This window comes from Papio anubis, chromosome 11, assembly GCF_008728515.1.
Source record: "Papio anubis isolate 15944 chromosome 11, Panubis1.0, whole genome shotgun sequence".
NCBI lineage: Eukaryota > Metazoa > Chordata > Mammalia > Primates > Cercopithecidae > Papio > Papio anubis.
In genome coordinates, this window is record NC_044986.1 from 99,632,470 (window position 1) to 99,653,637 (window position 21,168).

General features: G+C 41.7%; 1 protein-coding gene across 7 annotated transcripts in view; it reads right to left on the reverse strand.

Moving 5' to 3' along the window:
- Nucleotides 1–6,603: 6,603 nt before the first annotated feature.
- The window catches only part of LOC101007826 (amyloid beta A4 precursor protein-binding family B member 1-interacting protein), a 128,878-nt gene continuing 114,313 nt past the window's right edge, over nt 6,604–21,168 (reverse strand). For 4 of the 7 annotated variants that reach the window (XM_031652449.1, XM_031652447.1, XM_021943122.2 and 1 more), the window contains 4 exons: nt 14,390–14,488; nt 13,435–13,549; nt 11,949–12,052; nt 6,604–7,462 (listed from right to left, as the gene is read on the reverse strand). In XM_031652449.1, the coding sequence (XP_031508309.1) occupies nt 6,923–7,462; nt 11,949–12,052; nt 13,435–13,549; nt 14,390–14,488 (858 nt within the window). In that variant the 3' untranslated portion in view covers nt 6,604–6,922. The remainder of the gene's footprint in view (nt 7,463–11,948; nt 12,053–13,434; nt 13,550–14,389; nt 14,489–21,168) is intronic. The other 3 variants (XM_031652448.1, XM_021943118.2, XM_021943120.2) reach the window with 3 other exon arrangements.

Genomic DNA, 21,168 nt, shown 5'->3' on the forward strand with positions numbered 1-21,168 from the left:
ACAGGGTTAATATAGAGAAGTCAATTGCAATTGCTCTTTTTAATACCAGTGATGAGCAATTGGAAGTTGAAGTTAAAAATATACCATCTATGTTCACATTCCTCCCTGCAAATGGAATACTTAGGTATAAATCTAACAAAATATACAAAAGATCTAGTAGGAAACCTACAAATTTTTGATTAAAGAAATCAAAGAAGTACTAAAAAAATAGAGAGATATGCCATGTTCACAGATAGGAAGGCCTAGCATTTGTGAAATGTCAGTTCTTCCCAACTTGCTCTATAGATTCCATGCAATTCCCATTGAAATCTCAACCATTTATCTTGTGGATATTGACAAATTGAATCCAAGGTTTATATGGAGAGGCAAAAAAAAAAAAAAAAAAAAAAAAAAAAGAAAGAAAGAAAAAAAGAAACAAGAATAGCCAACACAATATTAGAAAAGAAGAAAATCAGGGGACGAATGCTACCCGATTTCAACATTTACAAGAAATCTACAGCAATCAAGACAGTGTGGTATTGGCAAAGAAGAGACAAATAAATCAGTGGAACTCCAAAATAAGCTTATACAAAGGGGCAAAGGTAATAAAGAAAAGATAGTCGTTTCAACAGATAGTGCTGGCACAAGTGGCTATCCATGTGGAAACACAAAAAGAACCTAGACATAGATCTTGCATCATTCAAAAAATTTAACTTAAAATGGATCAGAGAGCTAAGTAAGCTATAAAACTTCTAGAAGATAATATAGAAGAAAATCTAGATGACCTTGGGTATGGCAGTGACTTTTTAGATACACCACCACCAATGACATCATCCATGAAATAAATAATTGATAAGCTAGACTTCATTCAAATTAAAAACCCTTGTGAAGTGCAAAATCAAGAGAATGAAAGGACAAGTCACAGATGGGCAAAAGCATTTGCAAAAGCCATATCTGATAATAAAATACTGTTATCCAAAATATACAAACCATTAAAACTCAACGGTAAGAAAATGAACAGTCCAATTAACAAACTGACAAAAGGTCTGAAAGACACCTCACCAAAAAAGATACAGATGGCTAATAACATATGAAAAAAATGGTCAACATCATATGTCATTAGGGAATTGCAAATGAAAAATGACACCACTACATACTTATTACAGTGACTAAAATTCAAAACACTGGCAATACCAAATGCTGACAAGGATGTGGAACAATAAGAACACTCATTTCTTGTTGGAGGGAGAACAAAATGGAGTGGCATCTTAATAAGACAGTTTGGCAGTTTCTTGTAAAACTAAACACACTTTTTCCATATGATCCTGCAATTGCACTCCTGTTTGCTGAAGTGAGCTGAAAACTGATATTTACACAAATGTCTGCACACACATTTCTAGCTGCTTTATCCATAACTGCCATTGGATGGCAACCAAGATGTTCTTCAATAGGTGAATGAATAAATGAACTGTGGTTCACTCAGACAGCGGAATATTATTCAGTGATAAGAAGAAATGGGCTGGGCACGGTGGCTCACACTTGTAATCTCAGCAATTTGGGAGACCGGAACAGGTAGATGGCTTGCGCCTAGAGTCCAAGACCTGCCCGGGCAACATGATGAAACCCCATCTCTACTAAAAACACATAAATTAGCTGGGCATGGTGGTGCACCTGTAATCCCAGCTACTGGAGAAGATGAGTCCAGAGAATCACTTGAATCCAAGAGGTGAAGGTTGTCATGAGGTGACATTGTGCCACTGTATTTCAGTCCTGGGCAACAGATCGAGACTCTGTCTCAAAAAAAGAAAAAAAGGAAAGAAACAAACAAAAAAGGAATGGGCTATCAAGCTGTGAAAAGATAAAGATGTATGTACTATGCTTTGAATACGGATTGGCCCTTCCAAAATTCATGTTTAGTCTTGATTCTCAATGTGGCTGTGCTGGGAGGTGGTTTAAGAGATGATTAGATCATTAAAATGGATTAATCTCTTTCAGGGTTAGTTCTCATGGGAATGGATTAGTTACCACGAGAGTGGGCTGTCATAATCAAGGTTGCCTCTCCTGGTCGGTCCCTTTTTTGCATGCACCCACTTCTCATTCTGCTCATCTGCCATGTTATATGATGCAGTCAGTGGGCCTTCCCCAGGCACTAGCACCATCTCTTTGGACTTCCCAGCCTCAGAACCATGATCTAAAATAATTCTCTTTCTTTATGAATACACAATCTCAGGTATTCTGTTATAGTAATAGAAAATAGACTAAAATATGGAGGAACCATAAATGCATATTGCCAAGGAAAATAAATCAATTTGAAACGGCTACATACGTATGATTCCAACTATATGATATTTTGCAAAAGGTATAATTACGGAGACAATGAAAAAGATCAGTGATTGCCAGGGTTTAAAGGGGAGGGAGAGATTAATAGACAGAACACAGGATTTTTAGGACACTGAAACTAGTCTATTTGATCCTATAATGGTGGATACATGTCATTGTACATTTCTGAAAACCCACAGATTGTGCAACCTCAAGAGTAAACCCTAAGTAAACTATGGACTTTGGATGCTAACAATGTGTCAATGTAGGTTCATCAATTGTTACAGTGCTATTTTTGTAGAATTGTGGTAGTGGAGGAGACTGAATGTGTAAGGCAGGCGGCAAATGGGAACTCCCTGTACTGTTTGCTCAGTTTTCCTGTGAATCTAATACTGGTCTAAAACATAAAGTCTATATCAAAAAAAAAAAAAAAAAAAAAAAAACAAAACCAAAAATGGTTGGCTTTAACATAGATTAGACTATGCTGAAGAAAGAACTGGTGAATGGGAATTAAGATCTGATGAATATATCCAGAATAGATAAAGAAATAGAAAATACACAAAATTTAGAGATAAGGAAGCTAGTGTTAGAAGATTTAACACATTTCATTAGAGTTTCAGAAGAAGTGAAAAAGGAGAAGCAATGTTTGAAAACAAAATAAATTACAATTTTCCGGAATAGTGAAAGGCAGATATTTGCAGATTCAGAAAACTCAATGAATTATCAGGCAACTTAAGTAAAAGAAATTCAGAGTTAGACCCACTATATGCACCAAAGACAAAGAAAAGGTCTTAAAATCATGCAGAGGGGAAACAAAGCGATGACCTAATAGAAATAATAATTTGATAGCTGACTTCTCAACAGCAACAGTGAAAGGGAGAAGACAGTGGGGACAATCCCCTAAAAAAACGAAGAGTTTTTACTGTCAATTTAAATTTTACGTCCACTGAAATCATCTTTGAAGAATGAGGCTGAAATAAAGATATTGTAGGAAAAAGATACTCAGCTATACCTCAAATACTAGACAATAATGTGTGTGTGTGTGTGTGTGTGTGTGTTTGAAATCAAAGTGATCCAAAGTCCATGCGTTTCCCAGGTTAAAGTTGTTTAACTTGAGACTTTACTGAGTATGGATATTATCATTACAGGTAGCTATTAAAAGAATACATACAATATATAAGTTTTCAACAAGAAGCTTCAAAAAGAGAATAAGAGAAAAATTCTAATCACATGAAGTAGACAAGAAAGGAAGAAAAAAAAACCCCAGAAAAATCCGGGGTAATAGTAAGTACAAAATAAGATGTTAAAAACAAAATATACAGTCATATTCAGAGTAAAAATAACAGGCTGGGCATTTTGGTTCATGTCTGTAATTCCAGCGCTTTGGGAGGTTAAGACAAAAGAATTGCTTGCGGCCAGCAGTTAGAGACTAGCCTAGGCGACATAGTGAGACCCCCATATCTACTTTAAAAAAAATTAGCCGGGCATGGTGGTATGAGCCTGTAGTCCTAGCTACTTGGAAGGCTGAGGCAAGAGGATGGCTTGAGCCCAGAAGGTTGAGGCTGCAGTGAGCCATGATCGCACCACTGTCCTCCAGCCTGGGTGACAGAATGAGACCCTGTCTCTAAAAATTAAAAAAAAAAAAAAAAAAAGAAAATTTAAAAAATTTAAAAAGAATAAACTTGCAGTTAAAAGATAATTACTAACTAGATATAAAGACAACAAAATCTGCTTATATGTCATTTACAAGTGGCAAATGTAGAACATAAAAGCATAGAGAGTTTGAAAGTGAATGAACAGATTTGTCAGGGAAATACCTGAAAAAAGACAGTACAGCTGCGTGAGTACAAAATAAAAAGCAGAAAGCATTGCATGGTGATCGATAGTTCAATTCACCAGGAAGTCACATACAGAATTTTTGTTCACACTTAATAATAAACAGTGTTGGAATATATAAAGCACAATTTGCCAGAACAATGAAAAGATATTGACAAATCTGCCCTCAGAAGATTTTAAAACGTCCTTCTTAGTAATTGATGGATGCAACAGACCAGATAACAGGCTGCAGGCAGAAGATTTGTGCAACATGCTTAACAAGCTTGTGCTAAGGAACACGTACAGTACGTTGTACCCAAGCACACATAAACCATCTGTAAAAATGGACCACACATCAAGCCATAAGTCTCAAGTACACTTCAAAGGCTCAATTCTCATGGACTTGGGTCATTTCAGTATCATACCAGCCAAGATTCCTATGATCAAACAAAATATGAGGCTTAAATGTTCATTCTCCTCCTTGAGGACCTACTGTAAAATCTTAGTTCATAGTCTATCATGTGGCAGGTTAAATCATGTCTTCTGTAAACTACCAAATGCTGTGGTTTGTGTTGCAATTGGCCTATTACATGGGTCTTTGCCCATTAGTAGCATTATACAAGAAATTATGGAGTTTTTATAAGCTGTGATACAGGATTACTGTCCTATATTATTGATTATATATTATTCATAACATATATTATCCACATACTCCTTCTCTAGTTCCCAATTTCACTCCAGTTTTTCCACTCCCTGCACCACATGCAAATATCTCACTAAACTTTTCATAAAGAAACAAATTTTGCTGCATTTTCAGGATCTAAATAATCCTACTCAGGTATGGGTAATACTTGTAAAGACCTTTCAGCCAGACACCAAAGATTGCATTACACTTGAATGAAAATCACAGAATAGGATCCTCACGAAAACTATTTTCCTGGACTTGGCTGGCTCTGTCTGTCAGCAGTTTCTTAATGTAAGTGACTCCATTTTGATTCTGACAATTTTCACACGTCTCTTTGCTGACATCTTTCCTGTATTGTACCAGAGATCTGCATAATGACCATGATTTAGTTAGGTATCAGAAAAATGGTGTTTTTACCTCATCTGATATCAAAAGGAACATAATAAAATGAGAACTGGAGTTACTGTTGACGAGATTAAATTGAATGTAAAGCAAATTTACCTTCTATCCTATTTCAAGCATATGCCCCAGAAAAAATTAAGAGCACCCTGCCAGTTTTAATTACTAAATATTTTGCTTTTAAAACTATTTTTTTTTCTTTTTAAAGGTTCATTTAGACTTCAGGGGCGTCCAATCTTGTAGCTTCCCTGGGGCACACTGGAAGAAGAATTGTCTTAAGCTACATATAAAATGCACTAACACTAGTGATGATAGGTGATGAACAACAACACACACAAAAAAAATTGAGAAAAACATCGTAATGTTTTTGAGACAGTGTCTGGCTCCGTCTCCTAGCAGAGTGCAGTAGCATGATCTCAGCTCACTGCGGTGTCCGCCTCCTGGATTCAAGGGACTCTCCCATCTCAGCCTCTGGAGTTGCTGGGATTACATGCATGCGTCACTACACCTGGTTAATTTTTGTATTTTCAGTATAGACAAGGTTTTGCCATGTTGGCCAAGCTGACCTCAAACTCCTGACTTCAATTCATCCATCTGAGTCCGCCTCCCAAAAATGCTAGGATTACAGGTGTGAGCCACCGTGCCCTGCCAAGAGCTCCTAATATTTTAATTTGTGTTGGGTAGCATTCGAACGGGTCCTGGGCCACCTGCAGCCCGTGAGTTGAGACAGCATGATTTAGAGCTTACTTTTCTCCAAATATTAAAACATAGCATTATCTTCCTTTATTTAAAAAAAATGCATTATTATTTTCCACTCTAAGAAGATTTTGAGGAGTTTTACAGTTAAAAAAAAAAACAAAAATACAAAAACAAAAATAGAGCCATATAAATAAAATTAAGACAATGTAAAAGGCCTATCAGAAGCCAATTTGAAAGAGAAGAGATATAGGTACCAAGAACCTAGGATAAACTGGGCGTTAAACTTATCTCTGAGGGAAAACATTTCAGGTTGAAGAATATACATAGGATTGCCTTTTCCTGCCCCTACATTTTTATTTACAGGATACTTACAGCATTGTAATAATAAGAGAATTCAAAAACTATCTAAATAACTGTATTTTTCAATTACTGTTATTCAAGCATTATAAAAGCAAAACCAAAACAGCCTGTGTCCAGGACTCCAATCAATCAAGCAACCGAATTCCAGGGAAAGGAAACAGGCTCTGCTTGTCACGTTTTCTCATTCTCCTCTCTCGATTTTCCTGCAAATTCTGAAGGTTATAGAGGTAGAGATGAAAAATCTATCTGAGGTCACCAAGACTTAAGAAGGCATGGAATGTTGAAAGCTATTTTTAATTATAGTGTTGATTTCAAGATAGAAGAATAATCTTTCTAGAAATACCATCTTCAGGAAAAACGTTTAACTTTTATTCATATGATGCTTCTTAACATAATAAAATAAATGAACCTAAAACAGCACTTTAGGTAACCTGGAAGGGAAGGTACATTCTGTTTAGGTGAAAATACATAGGAGCAATATGTACATTTGGGCAGATATTCTGAACTCTATTGGGTTAATGTTTATGGCTGCACTTGAGCACAACAGTGAGAAGTTTCCCATCACATTTTATCTGAAATGAACAAAATGTCAGGGTAATCTACTAGCAAAACCTGCGCTCCGGGTCAGCGGTGCTTCTCCCTCTGGCACACTCACCATGCCCCTCCCTAGGACACGTTACCTCTCTTCTTTTGCAAAGCTTTCATGAGGTCTGACATGAAATCTTGCTCCCCGCCTCCTGCCCCGCTGGGGGTCCCTGGGTTCTCGTGCCTCTTGGGGGGCATAGGAGGCCTCTTGGCCACCGCGGGAGACGGCCTGGCGGAGTCGGGGGCGGGCGCGGGCGGCGGCGGCGGCGGCGGGGGCAGCTCCGAGCCCGCGTTCCCTGCACACGACGGTGGGGGCGGGGGCACGAAGTCCGGGGGCGGCTCCAAGAACTCCGCGGGGGGCGGCGGGAGCTCAAGGTGTTCCAGGGGCGGCGGCGGTGGCGGCGGCGGCAGGAAGTCGTCGAGTGGGGCGGGGAAGCCCCCGCCGCCTGTGCCCTTGGCCTTGGGGGGCGTGGCGGGGCTGCGGCTGGTGTCGGAGGACCTCCGCACCGGAGGTGGCGGGGGCAGGCTGGACTTGGGGGCGTGCGGGGCCCGGGGCGCTGCCGGGTCCTGGTGGTTCCCGAGGGCTGGCTTCTTATCCTGCAACCGAATGACAGCAGCATTCTTTTTTTTTTTTTTAATTTTTGAAATGTTAAATTTATTGTTATTAATTAATGGAGACGGGGTCTCACTCTGTCGCCCAGGCTGAGTGCAGTGGCGCGATCTGGACTTACTGCAGCCTCGACTTCCCGAGCTCAAGCGCTCCTCCCGCCTCAACTTCCCGAGTCGCATTCTTTATTCTCAAAACAGCCCCAGTGGACAAAATAGCCCTAGTGGACAGGACCATGCCATAGATATGGGAGTCTCTGTCTGCCCCCTGGGGAGCCTCTGTCCCTCAGTCACTGAGACTCCTGGTTGTTCATGAGCTCATCTTTGTTCTGGAATATGGCAATTATTCCAAATGGTCTTTAAAATTAAAAATAATCATTTTTCTAATTTTTAAATATTTTGGCTGGGCATGGTGGCTCATGCCTATAGTCTCAGCACTTTGGGAGGCCCAGGCAGGTGGATCACTTAAGTCTAGGAGTTCAAGACCAACCTGAACAATATGGTGAAACCCTGTCTCTTTTAAAAATACAAAAATTAGCCTGGTATGGTGGCACACACCCGTAGTCCCTGCTACTGGGGTGGCTAAGGCATAAGAATTGTTTGAACTTGGAAGGTGGAGGCTGCAATGAGCTGAGATCATGCCACTGCACTCCAGCCTGGACAACATAGCGAGACTATGTCTCTCTCTCTCTATATATATTTTTAGAGACGAAGTCTCACTGTGTTGCCCAGGTTAGTCTCAAATTCCTAGCCTCAAGTGATCCTCCTGCCTCAGCCTCCTGAGTAACTGGAATTACGGCCACCCCACCTGGCCCAAATGGCCTTTAACAGTATTTCCTGTTGTCACAGTGGAACAGCATAAAAACAAATGTAACTAACTTCATTTTTGTTTAAAGTGGCCTTTACCCATTCCTGCACATAGGCAAGGATAATTTTAGAGCATTGAGATAAACATGCAAACCCAGCAATCACGTAGTTTTAAAAACTAACTCTGGGATTAGAGAAGTAAACGAATATGTTTTGTTAAAGATTTATATGACCATTGTGACCTGACCAAGGACAGAGAAGTTCCCAACCTCTTTGGACCCTTGTTGGCACCCAGATGTCTGCAGTCTCTGGTCATCCCTTGATCTCAACTCTTTCCCCAACTCACTCCTCTTCCCCATATCCCACACCCATTAAACTCCTCCAGTTAGCCTGAAAAATTGAAGATTGTACTTCAGAACACTAGTCCACCATCTTCATAGTGTTACTGGCTTTCCAAATAAACCAGCTTTTCCTCCCATCATCCCTAATCTCTTGAGTCTGGCTTTTAAGTGGTGAGCAGCCGAACCTGGGTTCAGTTACCCTGTGGCACTCATCTACCAAGTCTACTCTAAATGGAAGATCTGGCCATGTTCAATGAGGTGTGTTGTATTTAGATCATACGAGTATCACCTCCTTGGAACCTGCCTTATCCAGGAGCTGCTGTGTGTCTCTAAAGGGGCTTTCATGGTGTATCTCCTGTGGGGTTGCCTCAGTCTATAAACCACCCTTGGCTCATTCATTCCTTCAAAATGGAAGCCAAATGACTTCACTCTTTGGTTCCCAAGCCAAGCCACCAGAGTCCTCGGCATATAGGAAGGGATGCATTTTTTCTTGGTCTGAGTTGAGCTGGTTGTGAAGCTCGTGTCAGGAGTAAGCAGCTGTAAAATTATCTTGCTCCTATTCCACACAACACACAGTAGAAACACACGGCAACTCCTGGGGGTTGAGGACTTCCCAAAACCTCCACACAGTCTCCTGGCTTAAATGTACTACTCTGATTAGGATGGGGGAGAAGTGAATGGAAACAGTTCTCTCTTGGCTACAGCTTTGTGCAAATGTAGGCACAAAGGATATGTTTCCTGGCAAAGACCTTTTTGCCTGATCTTGGGGACAATGTCTCCTTGTGTTGATGAGCTGAGAACACAGGTGCCTTTCGCCAGGACTGTGGGCTTTTAGGGAGGAGCCGATTGCAAGCTTGGCTCCAGCTGGCCTCACAGCTTCAGGGAAGGCAGTGTGGTGGGCCAGAAATCAGAACAAGGCATCTGGTGTCTGTAAGTTTACTTTTTCTTTATTTTATTTTTATTTATTTATTTATTTATTTACTTTTTGAGACAGAGTCTTGTTCTGTCACCAAGGCTGGAGTGCAGTGGCAGGATCTCCCCTCACTGCAACCTCCACCTTCCGAGTTCAAGCAATCCTCATGCCTCAGCCTCCCGATTAGCTGTGTGCCAACAGCCCCAGCTAATTTTTGTATTTTTTTGTACAGACGGGGTTTCACCATATTGGCCACTCTGGTCTCCAACTCCTGGATTCAGGTGCTCTGCCCGCCTCAGCCTCCCAAAGTGTTGGAATTATAGGCATGAGCCACCATGTCTGGACAGTTTACCATTTCTCAACTGCATGAAAGTTGGCTGGTTCACTGGATATAAAATTAGCCCCATAGTCCTTATTATGACTTGTGTCTCAGGTTGTGATGAGATCAAATGAGATAAATATGTGAGTTCTGAAAAGTAATATCACCAGCATGTGCTATTGGTAGAAACCAGCACGCCAAATTTGGCCTAAGTCTAATAGATGCATAGCCCTTCCTCTGCCAATGTTGGAAGAGATGATAATAATTTACATAATGAAACATCGCCAGGCAGCTGGATTGAATCTGTTTTAGTGATAATTATCATTTCAATTTACAGTTTATCAGGGTTCCAGTTTATTTCGTTCTCTGCTTAGTAGCCTCTTACCATTGAAGATTAAATTTGGAATTTTTTTCTAATAAAGTGCCTTCTGATTTAGTTTCTGTTTTATTTAGTTTATTTACTTCGCATGATAAGCTATTTAACTGGTGATGTATTTTTTCTTTTTATTTAAATTTCTGAGCAGGCAGCTTGGGTATTGATGTTCACATATAGTTAAGTGATTTCTATTCTGGGATTCTTTGATTTATTTCAGCATTTTTAAATGCTTTCCTTCAACTGGCATTATAGAAATAATGAAAATAATAATAGCTGAAAGCGCATTGCATGAGGAGATTGTCAGGCTTGAGAAAATAATGAGAACATTAAAGAAATACAACTTTCAAAGGCCTGCAGTGATTGTCAAAATTATAAGAAATTCAATAAATACCAAGATTTAGTTGTTTTCATGACTGGCTGATGGACAAAATGAAGGGGCAAAAGAAGTGAAAAATTGCTAAAGTGAAGCACCCTGCCTGTCCTAGCTGGGTGACATGCTGTTGTCACAGTTATTTAAGGTTGTTTTGAATCACACAAGAGAAATATTCGACAGAATTTATACAGTCAGCTGAGAAGTTCTGAACTAAATTAGTAACTAAATCATAATTATTAGCTATGATTTTAAGATAGATTTAAAGGAATCCTCATTGATCTATTTGGTTGAAAAAATTTTATGGAGAATGTTATACCAATTTGGCTATTATTTTACAATGTATTTTCTCCTCCGTCACCTGGAGATGTATGTAGGAAGGACACTAATGGGGAAAATAGAAAATGCACATTTTTAGTGAAACCCTTTCTTGTCTTTTTTCTTTTTTTTAAGGCAGGGTCTTTATCTATCACCCAGGCTGAGTGTAGTGGTGCAACCAGAACTCAACTGCAGCCTTGAACTCCTGGGCTCAAGTGATCTTCCTGCCTCAGCATCCCAAGTAGTTGGGACTACAGGTGCTCACCACTGTGCCCAGCCCTATTTACAGTGTAACTCTTTTAACAGTCTTCTAATCTGATTTTGGGGGCCAGTTAACGCTTCATATAGGGCTTCAGACTACTAGTTGCCCTATTTTACTCAAAAAAGGCAAGTAAAATCCCAAGCATTTAAAACTTGGATGTGCTACTATCAGAGAGGGCTAAAATCACTTGACTAAACCAAGAAAACCACTTTGGTCAAAGTAAACATAGCTAATTAACTTCAGAATATTAAGGAAATGCTTACATTTTTCCTAGGCAGTGTGATAATAGCTGGTTTTAACTTTTGATTCTAGCATATGTAACTTTAAGATTACAAATATCAAGCAATGAACTAAATTAAATTGTAGTAACTTCTCAGTTGTTGGAACTACATTTTCTATTTATTTATTTATTTGACTGGATCTTACTCGGTCACCCAGGCTGGATGCAGTGGCGTGATCACAGATCACTGCCGCCTTGATCTCCTGGGCTCAAGCCAGTCAAACACCTCAGCCTCCCCAGTAGCTGGGATTACAGGTGCATGCCACCACACCTGGCTAATTTTTTTTTTTTTTTTTCTAGTAGAGACGAGCTCTCTCTATATTGCCCAGTCTGGTCTCGAACTGAAACTCAAGCAATCCTCCTGCCTCAGCCTCCCAAAGTTCTGGGATTACAGGTGTGAGCTACTGCACCCGGCTTTTTAAAAGAGCAGTTATTGGAACAATGCGAATGGTTGAGAACATGGGCTTTGGAAACATGGGCTGATGGAATGTATATCAGCTGCTTGCTGGTTTTACCTTTGACGTTTCAGCATGTCGCTGGGCCTCTTGCAGAACAGCACTGACAGAATGTGCAGCCTGGGGCATCTGTCCATTGGGTTGGGCGGTGCCATTTATAGGTCCTGAGAGGGAGGAAGCGAGAAAAGAAGAGCGAGCAAAGCATTTTCAACATTCTTGAAAGTTAATCTGAAAATACAAAGCAGTTTACATCTCTAAAGCAAAGAAAGATAGTTGCTGGCTACTTCTTACCCCAAAAAAATAATAAAAACAAAGCAAAGAGAGCAATTCACAGGCATGGCATGGTACACAAAACCTTATGAAAAATCTGAGGTTCTGTGACAAAACTTTATAGGAGATTCAGCAAAAGATTCAGGAAGGTGAGGGTGGTATTTGATAAAGCCCACCGAGGAGGATCTGGATTAACTGGGATCCTGGAGAGTAACAATATGTTTTACTTTAAAAAACTTTTCAGTAATTGAAGAATAAACCTTGAAAACATGTTTTAAAAAATTCTTCTTGATTTTTTAAAAATGTATCTATCCAATTTCATACCACACTGAATACAGGAACAACTCTTCAACATTGTCCTCAACAAAAAGTACATTGGACACAGAAACAATGGACAGAAATTTGGGCAAAATGTGCAGGTCCCTGAAATAATCTGGAATTAGATGTGGTTTTTTTTCCCCCCCCAAAAGTCCTGGTATGCTATTTTATTTTTATGCCTTTTAATTTGTCCCTTTGACACGGAACTTTGACTCATGTTACCTTCAAATATGCTGTTCAGGACTGGGTGCAAGATGTCAAAACACTGGGACATAATCTCATTCTTCATGTGGACAGTTTTCTGGGCACTAATGGAGCCTTGGATTAATATAATATTTGTACTCTGATAAGAAACATCCACCTACGAGCTCACCCTAAACAGGAGATCAGCACCTTATCCACAGAATATCATAAAATAAGTGGTCAAAACTTTCTTAAAAGTCACTTAAAATAGACACAGGGCTCCAGTCTGGGAGACAGAGCAAGACCTTACCTCCAAAAGAAAAAAAGCAAAGAAGAAATAGAAAACAGGTCGGGTGCGGTGGTTCACGCCTGTAATCCCAGCACTTTGGGAGGCCGAGGTGGGTGGATCACGAGGTAAGGAGATCAAGACCATCCTGGCTAACACGGTGAAACCCTGCCTCTACTAAAAATACAAAAAATTAGCCAGGCGTGGTGGTGGGCACCTGTAGTCCCAGCTACTCGGGAAGCTGAGGCAGGAGAATGGCGTGAACCCAGGAGGCAGAGCTTGCAGTGAGCTGAGATTGCGTCACTGCACTCCAGCCTGGGCGACAGTGCGAGACTCTGTCTCAAAAAAAAAAAAAAAGAAAAGAAAAAGAAAAAGAAAACATATTCCGAAGCCGTCTACAAAGTTCTGTTTGTATAGATGTGTTGGATACGTTTTGAACAGGAGCACTGAGCTTTGATTATGTGTTGGAATTTCTCCTCCATTTAGTACCTGTAGATGGCTGAGCTGGTGCAGCTGCATTGACTGTCCCCAAGTTTGTCCACCGAGAGGCAAGTCCAGCCTTTGCCACTGCCCGCTGGTAGTTATCATAGAGAGTCTTCCCATACTGGGGAGAGAACACAAAGAAGGAAAGGAATCCATTTATCCCAAATTCTGCACTCAATTGCAATATAAACATAGAGAAGAAATAAATACTCCACGGCTACTCTGTTCACCACTTGTCTGAGTTGGTGTTTTTGGATATTTCCATTAAAATTTAACAAATACACATTCAATCATCTTCCAGATTGGTAGAGTCAGTTAATTTTTTCACCAACATATTAGAGAGAGCTTTGGCCACTCAGTTCTGATTACGTATGTCTTTATGTAACTCGATCATAGATTCCATCTTGCGTTTTTTTTTTTTTTTTTTTTTTTTGAGACCGAGTCTTGCACTGTCGCCCAGGCTGGAGTGCAGTGGCGAGATCTCCTGCTCACTGCAAGCTCCGCCTCCCGGGTTCACGCCATTCTCCTGCCTCAGCCTCCCGAGTATCTAGAACTACAGGCGCCCGCCAACACGCCCGGCTAATTTTCTGTATTTTTAGTAGAGACGGGGTTTCACTGTGTTAGCCAGGATGGTCTCGATCTGCTGACCTCGTGATCTGCCTGCCTCGGCCTCCCAAAGTGCTGGGATTACAGGCGTGAGCCACCGGGTCCGGCCCCATCTTGCATTTTTAATTGCACACTAAGCTTGCAATACTCGCCATGAGTAAATATCCGGTTACTGGAGAGGTTCGTGTTTCTATCGCTCTCCTCATTTAGAAAACCCACTGGCGAATACACTTGATGATGTCTGTGGCTGAACCCAAGGGTAGGCCAACTGTTTCATAGTACCAGGAAAGCTGCGCCCGGGTCACTAAGTGGGCTGGCAAATGCAAGACAGGGTGAAGTCCGAACGCTCTCTCACCTTGGCTATCCGTATTCCCATCACCCACTGGTTAAGGGTTCTTGCGTCATCACAGCAGAGATACTTGATATACTGGGACTCCTTCTGAATTTGGGGGTGCTAGAAAGAAGCAGTTTCGAGACAATGTATTCACTTGTCATGTATTAGGAAGTCAAAGCACCTGTCAGGAAATTTAAAAAAAATCTCTAAAAATATATGTGATTTATGTGGTAAAAATTACTGGTTGTAAAATTAGGAAGGTAACTTTTAAAAATGACTAAATTTTGAAAGGATTTGAGAAATTTGTTATATGTTGGGAGGCTGAGGCGAGTGGATCACTTGAGGTCAGGAGTTCGAGACCAGCCTGGCCAACATGGTGAAACCCCGCCTCTACTGAAAAATTAAAAAAAAAAAAAAAAAAAAAAAATTCCTGCCGAGGCAGGGAAATTGCTTGAATTTGGGAGGTGGAGGTTGCAGTGAGCCAAGACTGCACCACTGCACTCCAGCCTGGGGTGACAGAGCAAGACTCTGCTCTCCCCCCCGCCCCCCAAAAAAAAGAAAAAGAAAAAGAAATTTGTTTTATGATTTATCATAAGCACATCTTTTAAAAAATTTTTTTAGAAACAGGGTGTGACTCTGTTGTCCTGGCTGGAGTGGCACAATCACAGTCCACTGCAAACTTTGAAATCCTGGGGTCAAGAGATCCTCACTCCTCAGCCTCTTGAGTAGCTAGGACTACAGGTGCACACCACCATGTCCAGCTAATTGAAATTTGTTTTTTTAAAAAAATATTTTGTGGAATTGGAGTCTCACTACATTAGCCAAGCTGGTCTCAAACTCCTGGCCTCAAGCAATCCTCCTGCCTCGGCCTCCCAAAGTGCTGGGATTACAGGCATGAGTCACCATGCCTTGCTTGTAAGCACTTCTTACTATATTATCAATAATAATTTTCATTTATGCCCTTTTAACTTTTGGAAGGTTTTCACATCTATCATGTCTCTATCCCCATGAGAAATCTGAGCTGCTTCTCCATTTGTCAGATAAGGGAACTTACCTGAGGTAATTCTTATGTCATAGAATTAAAGCCTATGAGAACTGTGGGTTTATAACTCCCAAAACCTGATTCTAGGGTTATTTCTGCTTCTAAAAATTCAGAGTTTTGTGATGACCTTTCCTTCTTAACTGCTATCTGCTGCCCAAGTGGGCCAGTGGCTTCCAGATGGACACCCTGGAGAAGGACTATTTCTGTCTATTACACTTAGTGCCAGTGGCACTAAGCAGTGGTTCCGGTTGCTGAACAGGCCTTTTAGGAGCTCACAAAGATAACAAGGAAATGGGCAAGCGTGAAAGAGAAACACCTTGCATTCCTCTTAGTCCTCATTGCTTTTGTTGTTTCTGGTTTAATTTTTATTTTTTAAGACAGGGTCTCACTCTGCCGCCCAGGCTACAGTGCAGTGGTGCCATCATGGCTCAGCCTCTAATTCCTGGGCTCACACAATCCTTCCACCTCAGCCTCCTCTGTAGCTGGGACCACAGACATGCATCCATGCTTGGCTTTTTTTCTTTTTTTTAAAGAAACACTCTTGCTATGTTTCTCAGGCTGGTGCTGAAACCCTGGGCTCAAGTGATCCTCCCACCTTAGCCTCCCAAAGTGCTGGGATTACAGGCGTGAACCACCAAGCCCAGTTAGTTTCTGTTTTATGTGTCTGTCTCAGATAGACTGTGTCTTCCATGAGGGTGGGAACTACATCTGTCTTACTCACTGCTGAAGACCCTCATTGCTTAGCACATGGCCAGCGCATGGCAGGTGTTCCAGTCCAGATGTCAGAATACTTGAAGAAAAGAAACAAGCACAACATCTCGTGTTGAGTCTGAAATCTTGCCATCATCAGGCAAGGGGCCGGCAACCAAACATAGGTTCTAAGATATTAATATGTGCCATGTAAATTTTCATAGGTCATTATAAGGTTTATTATAGTACATTTTATTACGTAGAAAAATAATTAACAACCACAAGCATCGTGTGTGTGTGTGTGGAGGGGTATGGTACCACCTCTGTCTTTTTCCTCCTGTCCTCAGAGGATTTATTAATCCTGCTAGGATAATCCTCATTTGCTGGTGGGGCTGAAAGTGGAAAGGAAAGCCAAGAGAGCTGGAAGCATCTGTCTGCTCTTCAGTTGGCAGGAAAGGTGGAAAGCTGTCCAATTCCTCTCTTTGGGTATTGCACGGACCTCTCCACTTCTCTTTTGCTTTCCATCTTAAATCACTGACCTCCAAGGAAATGGCTATTCTCAAAGTTGATCTACGCAAAGGGTCTCATGTCTTTAGACTTCAGTTGGAATCTGACTGGCAGTGTCTAGTCACTCTGCTGGACTTTCTAATGACTCAGCCTGCAAGAACCTGTGGGATTGTTACCTTTGTCCAGAAAAGATAACAAGACCTTTATAGACTCCAAGAGCTTACACCCAAATCTCAGACTTGGAAGAGACGACAGAAAAAATTCCTCTTTTTGTTTTTTTCAGGCAATTGAGGAAAGTCTACTCATATTTTTGCCTTTAAATATGTATTGCTTATGTAGCTCGCTCAGGCCTCAGAAATTGCATCACCATTGCTCGAAGAATGGTCAGTTCCTATTTGCTTGGGCATAGCAAACAGGAACACAGACATTCTCTCTACCAACGGTGACAACTTCACATCAGGCGCCTGAATGTTGCTGTAGTTTTGCAGTCTGGCCAGCAGATGACAGCAAACACTTTTGAATGGCTGCTGGGCATTTTATTGATTTTGCGGTTCAATGCTTATTCCCTCATTCTGAATGCTAGATTTTATTTTTGCAAATGTTACTCCAATAATGATCCTCTTTGGAGGCCCTTAAAATCGAAAATATCTATCAACTCAGGTAATATGGCCCGGTAGCCAAAAGGATTTGTTGTCTTAATTAATCTGAAGGACATATTGATGAAAAATACACTAAAGCCAGCACTCACTGGCTGGAATGTAACAGCCCACAAATGCCGCCAGCATTGCCTTCAACGATAACACGTGCAAAGCCAAACCAATGCCCTTGCCTTTCAGCACCAGAAACACGGCTCTCTGGCCAACAAACAGCATTTGTGTTCTGATTGTCATGTAAGAGAGGCAAGCATTGGTCTCTTCAGCAATTAAATGTTTACAATTGTTCTTAGAAAGCAACTATTCTGCCCCACCCCCCAGATATTTAAAAAGCTGACATTGCGACCTTCAAGTTAATCTATTACTTTTTTTTTTGGTAGATGTCATGTGAGAGCCAAGTTTCCAGAGCAGACTAAATCTCATCGTGTTTGCAACAAAACGCAGAAAGCAACAATTATCCATTTAAGAAGCACCATAAACAATTTCTTAAGTATGTGATTCATTGAAATAGAGTAAAACATAGTCATTCCCTTAAAAAAAATGACTTTTGAACATAAAACAGTCCCTTGATGATGGGGTGATGTATAGACGTTGCTATAGGTCAGGTCTCACCAAGTTCCTTCCTTACACTACATGTGTGCTGTGGATGTATACAGGAGGATTATATGACCTCTAAGTTGTCTAGCAATCCTCAGATTTTATGGTTCTAAAATGAGCTACCTAATGGGAACAAGCTCCTTTCTGGCTCCCTTGGTGATGCAGAAGTCGTTCAGGCTTGCAGACATCATAGAGCAAGTCACTGAGCTTGTTCTACACCGTGATTGAGACTTTGCCAAGGAGATTATTGCCTAACCGAGCCTTTTGCTGAATAATCATTTGCAAAGAGGTTTCAGGAAAATGCTGGTGCAATGTCACTGGCCAGGCTCTTTTGCAACTGATTTGATTGTTCCTGACCATAAAGAGAGAGAAGCTCTCTTGGGACATGAGAACAGCACACAGAGGTCAGGGCGATTGTGGAATGCCACTGCTTAAAGGGCTCTTACAGACCCTCTGAACTTAGGAAATGAGAAAACAGGGTGAGAGAGGCTAAGCAATTTATCCAAGGCCAAAGGTAGTGAAAGAACCAAGGTCCTATATTGTTCAACAAATATCTCTGGGTGCTAAGAAGTATGCTAATTCCCAGGTACATTAAGAAGAGTAAGAGAGGCAGGGGCCAGTGGCTCACACCTGTAATCCCAGCACTTTGAGAGGCCAAGGCAGGCAGATCACTCGAGGCCAGGAATTTGAGATCAGCCTGGGCAACATGGTGAAACCTTGTCTCTACAAAAAGTACAAAAATTAGCCGGGGGTGGTGGTGCACACCTGTAGTTCCAGCTACTGGAGAGGCTGAAGTGGGAGGATAGATGCAGCCAGGTGTTCGAGGCTGTGGTGAGCCATGATCGTGCCACTGTGCTCCGAACTGGGTTGGAGAAGACCCTATCTCAAACAAACAAACAAACAAAAACAACAAAAAGAGGAATAAGAAAGCTCACGTGATAATTGGACAATGCTCGCTGGAGGTGTTTTAGGGAGAGATGTAGGGAGAGATGTAGGTAAACACATGATGTAATCAAATGTGTAATCAAATCACATATGTAATGTGATTATGAAATAGTATGGTCCATACTAAAAGTTTGAAAATGGGCCAAGTAAGGGTCTTTGGAAGAAGTGACAGAATGCTGTAATATACATGGAGAACATGGAGAAATTCTATATGGCAAAGGTCTGGAAACCATGGAATGAAGAAGCAGAAATTAAGCTGGAGAGGAATCTGAGTGAAGACCCTTGAGTCAAACTAGAATCTAGACATGATCCCCTGGGCAGTGGGGGGCACTGGAAGTTTTAAAACAGCACAGTGACACAGGAAGTCACTGGGCGCTATGAGGAAGATGGATCTTGAGTGAAGAATAAGATCGAACTGAGGGAGGGCTTAGTGGGAGACCTTGATGGGAAATAAAAGAACTTGCTCATAGATTAATGAGAAATGGGGAGAGGAAGAAAATCAAGCATGCTTTCTCTGTTTCTAGCTTGGTAGAGCAGGTGAATGTTATGGGTTTAATTATCTCCCCCTCCCTAAAAGCTATGTTGAAGTACTCACTCCTGGTACCTATGAATGTAACCTTATTTGGAAATAGGGTCTTTGCAGATGTAATAAAGTTCAGATAAGGTCATCCTGGATGAAAGTGGGCTCTAAATCCAAAGTGACTGGTGTGAGCTGGGTGCGGTGGCTCACACCTGTAATCACAGCACTTTGGGAGGCCAAGGTGGGTGAATTGCTTGAGTCCAAGAGCTCAAGATCAGCCTGGGCAACATAGCGAAACCCTGTCTCTGCAAAAATACAAAAAATGAGCCAGGTATGGTGGTGTACACCTGTAGTCCCAGCTACTTGGGAGGCTGAGGCAGGAGGATCACTTGAGCCCAGGAAGTTGAGGCTGCAGTGAGCTGTGATCACACCACCACACTCAGCCTGAGCAACAGAGTGAGACTTTGTCTCAAAAAAACCAAAAAACAAAAAACACCAAAACCAGCAAAAAACAAGCAAACAAAAACCACCACCAAAATGACATGTTCTTATAAGAAGAGAAGAAACAGACACAGACACAGAAAGAAGATGATCATGTGTTGAGGGAGGCAGAGACTGGCACCACGCAGCTGCAAGCCAAAGAATGCCAGCATTGCTGGGAGCTGCCGGAAGCTAGGAGAGGTGTGGAGGCAGGGTACAGATTTTGCCTCTGAGCCCTCAGAAGGAACACAACTCTGGTTTTGATTTTGGACTTCTGGTTCCAATATCACCTTGATTTGGGACTTCTGGACTCCTGAACTGTGCAAGAAATAAATTTCTGTGAAATTACCTAGTTAGCAGCAGTTTGTTACGGCAGCTCTAGAAAACGAATAGAGTAGGTGATGGTGCCATTCATCTTTAGGGGACTGTGGAAAGCAGGGCATGGAGGAAAGGTTGAAATCAGTGTCTGTAATAGAGGTACCCCTCGGACATGTGGTTACCGCACGTGTAGGGCTAGGGAAGAAGGTGAGACTGTCCACTACGGATTGGGAATTATTTGTCTCCAACACAGACAATGATTGGGGCTGTGGCTGTGACTATGATCTCAGCCAGAGCACAGGGAATCTGGTGAGAACTGAATTTAGGACCTTGGAGGGCATTACAGCGTGCAGGGAAGGAGGAGGCACCAGCAGAAACAGAGCAGCGGTCCAGGCTGAAGATTATAAAATGAGGATGCCATCATCAATGCAAAAGATGCCGTGAGGACTGGAGAAAGCCACTATTCTTTGGAAATCTTAATAATAGCAGTTTCCACAGGGGTGCAGGGAGAAGCCTGGTAGCATGCAAACTCCACAAAGCCAGAGGCCTTTGTTTTGTTTACTGATGTACCCCAAGGTCTGAATAAAGAAAATTCAAAAGGTATATGTATATATTCGTAGAGAAAGGGTCTGCCTCTGTTGCCCAGTCTGGAGTGCAGTGGTGCAATCATGGCTCCCTGCAACTTCCAATGCTTGGGCTCAAGTGATTCTCCCACCTCGGCCCCCTGAGGAGCTGGGACCACAGGTGCGCACCACCATGCCCGGCTAATGTTTTTAAATTTTTTATCGAGAGGAGGTTTCACAATGTTGCCCAGGTTGGTCTTGAACTCCTGCCCTCAAACAATCCCCCTGCCTCGGCCTCCCAAAGTGAGGACATGGAGCGCATCATCACTTTCTCATGAAGTCTGAGTTAAAGAGAAGACAGAGGCCAAAGCTGCTGCTTGATGAGGTGGGGCAGATACAACTGAGGGGAGTGAGTGAGTGAGTTAGAGCCCCCAAACCAAGGAATATTTGAAAATGTTTGTGGCCCAAGGAAAAGAGAAGAATTG